The 4574-nt window shown below is 45.8% G+C and overlaps 1 protein-coding gene across 1 annotated transcript in view; it reads right to left on the bottom strand.

Annotated features, from left to right (window-relative positions):
• Nucleotides 1-783: 783 nt before the first annotated feature.
• TUBGCP3 (tubulin, gamma complex associated protein 3) overlaps nt 784-4574 on the bottom strand; it is a 101789-nt gene continuing 97998 nt past the window's right edge. Inside the window, exon 22 of the mRNA XM_011979451.1 lies at nt 784-1930. Within this exon, the coding sequence (XP_011834841.1) occupies nt 1772-1930 (159 nt within the window). The 3' untranslated portion in view covers nt 784-1771. The remainder of the gene's footprint in view (nt 1931-4574) is intronic.

The raw sequence follows: 4574 nt of genomic DNA, 5'->3' as shown, positions 1-4574 counted from the left end.
GGAGCCCCCAAGTCATCCATGCTTGCCTGATGCTGGGTTTTGGGACCCCGGCTCCCTAACTAGCCCAGCTGTGCATCCACAATGACGGGGAGTGGGTCCCACACAGCTCCTCAGAGGTCTCACCTCATCCCAGCTCCCACCCTCAGACCCGCAGGCACCCCCCAGGGCCACACCCCCCAGAAGCCCTCCATAGTCCACAAATCTGACCTAAATCCTGGTGACTGCTACACTCCAATGGAGTCGTAATCCCTAAAATCGAGGGCGGGCTTTGCTAGGGTGCTTTTTACCGAGGATTAATCCCTGGAACAACTCTCTGAAATAAAATAAAATAAAATTAAATTAAATTAAAATAAAATAAAATAGAATAAAATCTGGCTGCATGGTCAATAACCTGGGCACATCTTTCTCGGAGATACACAATACGCCATACTTTCTGGAAAACCTTGCAGTAGAAAAACCTGTTTCAAATTTCTGATTTTATGACGTTTAAAATAACATTGAATTTCCGGCCTTCGCCATGGATTCGTTTCTGCATGGCCAAGATTCCTGACAGCCCCTTCAGTTTTAAATGGAATTCATACCTAAAGGAGTCAGAGGTGTGAAGCTCCTGAGGCCTGAGTGGTGGCACTGCCTTCGCTTCTACACCGAAAGTCATGCAAAGTCTAATTTCCTGGTTTCGTTTATTAAATAATTCATATGCTGTAGTATATTAAATCAAATCCTATCAACCCTCAAATCCAGCAAGTAAACTGTCCCTTCCTTAACTATTCAAGAAATAACGAATGCATCTGAAAGATAATTGCTTTTAATTTTCTAAATTTTCACTTATGCAACATAAAGGCAGATTTATGTGACCTGATAATGACATTTTTACAAAAAACAATCCCCCCCACCCCAACATCTTGGTCAGTAGTATATAAATATTTACAATGAAAAAATAGGCAAGGAAAAAGGAAATCTTCATTATCCATGTCGATTTCTTTCCAATGCTTATCAGGGACTTTGAAAATAAAATACTCCATTAACTTTTTCTCATCATTCCTATGTACACGCTGCTTTAGCTGACGCATTCACGGTATTTGGGTTGCACTGTGTAACAGTATTTTTGTTCTCTATCACTCCTACTTTTTTCTATACTATTTTAAAAATCTGAAATAGTAAATTAAATATAAAAATGTAAACTCTGGAAGGAGAGAAAATAAGAATAAATATGTGTAAAGGTAATGCATTAAGATACAAAGGATCTCACAGAGGCTAATATTTTACAACACTCAAAAAAAATAAAATGCTCTATATATGTTCTTAGTTGGGACATTTTGTTTCAATTTAATTTTTGGTTATGTTAACAAAAATTACCTCTAAAGAGGATGTTAAAAAAATAGTAATGACGTTACCATCTTAACTAATGAATATGCTATCACCCTAATTTTTTCTAAAAGAAATGGATTTTTTAAAGTGACAAATATAAAGTATAACATAGAAAGCTTAAGAAGCCTCAGCAAATTATGGTATCTTTTAGCGATGAAGACTTTTGAGACAAATGTGAACAGGGCAGCCAGCCTACTTGACTTAGTGATTTACAAATGCATTCGGCTCCGACGTGAGAAACACGCGTGGCTTCTCCCGCACGCCGCTCCGCTGAAACATGGCACACTCGTGGGCAGAAGGGCAGGACACCCGCAGCGTGCAGGTCCTGGAGGACGTCGATGGGAATTTCGTGTCTAGCGGTGCAACGAACATCATCTGCAGCTCCCTGCGAGGACCGCGAGCTTCACGTGTGGGAGCTGCGCCGCCCCCTGGTACCCAGAGACACGCGGAGCCTGGGCTCCCTGGCTTTGTAATGCTCATTGAAGTCCAGCCTGAAGCTAAGAAACCGAAGACTTTCATCAGAGCTGGTCGTCAGTAACACCAAAAACTGCTGCACGATACCCTGAAAAGAAGCAAAAGGAGTGAAAAATTGTTTCAGGAAAGAACGACCCACAAATGTATTCCCCAGACCTTAATCCCCTTTGGGTTGGGTCTGTTTTTCCTTCCAGATCAACAGGCCCTTAGTAAATGCCCACCAGGGCAGGTGTCCAGGCAGCGAGAGCTGCTGGGACCCTGGAGTGCACATGGCCAGTGCACCTGCATTAGGAACAGGCGCCCTTTCACAAGGACAAATCAGTGAAGAATACATTTTATTTGAAAACAACTAACCAATAGGTTTTTTCACTTTGTTCTTAAGTTCCACGAGAATAAGCAAAACAGCAAAGTAACAGATGTTAGAACATTCTATTCTTTTCATTTTGAATGCAGAACTCAGTGCCACACAGTTCATCTTTCACATGACTCACAAAAGAGGATTTCATCCTAGAGCCCTCGCTGGAGAACAAATTGAGAGCATCGGTCAGGTCTGTGGGTCTAGCTGCTGTACGTGAGGCTGCAGCCGCCCTCTTCATGGGCACTGGTGTCACTACCATCCTGTTACTGAAGGGCGTTTGTAAAGATGTGACAGAAGTTTCCCCTAACTCTGATTAGACGAAAGGACCGGCTGCTTCTATTTCAGGCTGAAAGACTTGCGTACTGAGTACAGGCCCATGCCTGCCCAGTGCCGGAGCCTGCTCCATGCCACGGGGTGCTGATCTGTTCAAGAGCTACTGGCCTGGAAAGGCCTCATCTGCAGAGAAAAAGTCACTGAGGCACCGTGCCCTCACCAAGCCCCACCCAAGTCTTCACCAGCTATCGCTGCCCCTTCCCAGCTTCTGGTCAGAAACACGAATGCCAAAGCTCACAGGCAGGTCTGGGCACAGGCTCTAGTGTGTTGATAAAGTAACTTCACCTCTGATCAGGCAAACACTGTGTGTGTGTGTGCACGCGTGCATGCGTGTGTGTGTGTGTGAATCACTGCCTTTTTAGGTGAGGGGAGAACACTCCTAAGAAGTTATATTGCCAAAATATAGACAGTGACTTCCTGTTTCGTGATGATGTGATGAAATCGAAATACAACGATCTGTGAAACTGACTAAAAGGAAATCTAAGAATATTTCTTCACAGGTTTGAGACTGGATGTTCTTTCCCAGTCAATGGCAGTAACACCCTGCTGTCTCCGGCACCACCACAGAGAGCAGAGACAGACTTCTGCTGTTACAGAAAAGAATCTTCTTTGTAAATCATTACCATTCAGATTTAAGACTGTAATTTGAGCAAAACTGGGATTACGGTGATTAAAATTACTTTTTAAAAATGTATTAACTCCCTCAGGAAAATGTGGAACCACGAACAAGAACATCGTTGTCTCTCTCAGAAATAAGCACAGACAAATCATCACAATTCCACGCTGCTCCCTTGTAGCCACACAAAGGATTTGTCTGCCTGATGTCAGTGAGTTGTATGGACCTAACCAGTAGGTGCCCATTTTTAAGAAACAGGAATACATACTGTACAAATAACATGAGTTCAAGAAGGCATCGTGTCCAAACACCATTCAATAGGGATGCCTGTGCACAGAGCATGACTGCCAGTCACTATCCCCTTTTATGAAACTTCAACAAGAATGCAAAAAGTAGGCCAAGGCCAGAGTAAGACCACTTGTAAAAGGGACAATGTTCCTTCTTAGTTATCTTGAAGAAAAATGAATTATTTAAAAAGTATGAGGGCCGGGTATGGTGGCTCATGCCTGTAATCCCAGCACTTTGGGAGGCTGAGGCAGGTGGATCACTTGAGGTCAGGAGTTCAAGACCAGTTGGGCCAACATGGTGAAACCCTGTCTCTACTAAAAATATAACAATTAGCTGGGTGTGGTGGTGCATGCTTGTAATCCCAGCTACTCGGGAGGCTGAGGCAGTAGAATTGTTTGAACCCACCAGGTGGGGGTTGCAGTGAGCCAAGATCACACCACTGCACTGCAGCCTGGGTGACAGAGCGAGACTTGGTCTCAAAAAAAAAAAAAAGATATGAGGACCTGGGAAACAAACTAGATGCCACAGAACGGAGCGAGTGAGGTCTCACTTTCAATTCTGAACCACATGAAGGCACCAGCACACAAACCCACGATGTCGGAGGGCTGGAGGACTGATGCTCCACAACTACTGATCAGCGACTAAACAAATATTTTTCATGAAATCTCTTCATCTCTACTTCTAAGATCACACTGAGAAATGGAAGAAATGAGAAACTGGACCCATACATGAAGGCAAAAGCAGAGGTACAGACGTGCAGAGCAGCCGTCCCCGGCCTTCTGGGGTCTATACAACGTCTGCTGGCTGCCCGGCCCCTCACCCAGGCTGGGCAGCTGCCTCAGGGACAGTCCCCATTGGGAGTCACAGAAAAGTCCAAGTGAAGGCTGCAGAGACGCCTGCAGGTCCCCACAGTCCCACCCCAGGGGAGCACAGGGGCCACCCCCGAGTCCCCACACCCACCTTGGGGGAGCACAGGAGCTACCCCTGGGTCCCCACATCCCACCACAGGGAAGCGCCAGGGCCACCCCACCATGGGGGAGCACAGGGGCCACCCCAGGTCCCCACACCCATTACAGGGGAGCACAGCAGCTACCCCCGGGTCCCCACACCCCACCACAGGGGAGCGCAGGGGCCACC

Source organism: Mandrillus leucophaeus, unplaced genomic scaffold, assembly GCF_000951045.1.
Source record: "Mandrillus leucophaeus isolate KB7577 unplaced genomic scaffold, Mleu.le_1.0 Scaffold201, whole genome shotgun sequence".
In the NCBI taxonomy this organism is placed as follows: Eukaryota; Metazoa; Chordata; class Mammalia; order Primates; family Cercopithecidae; genus Mandrillus; species Mandrillus leucophaeus.
The sequence above is the reverse complement of the archived record's forward strand: the minus strand, read 5'-3'. Positions and strand labels throughout refer to the sequence as shown.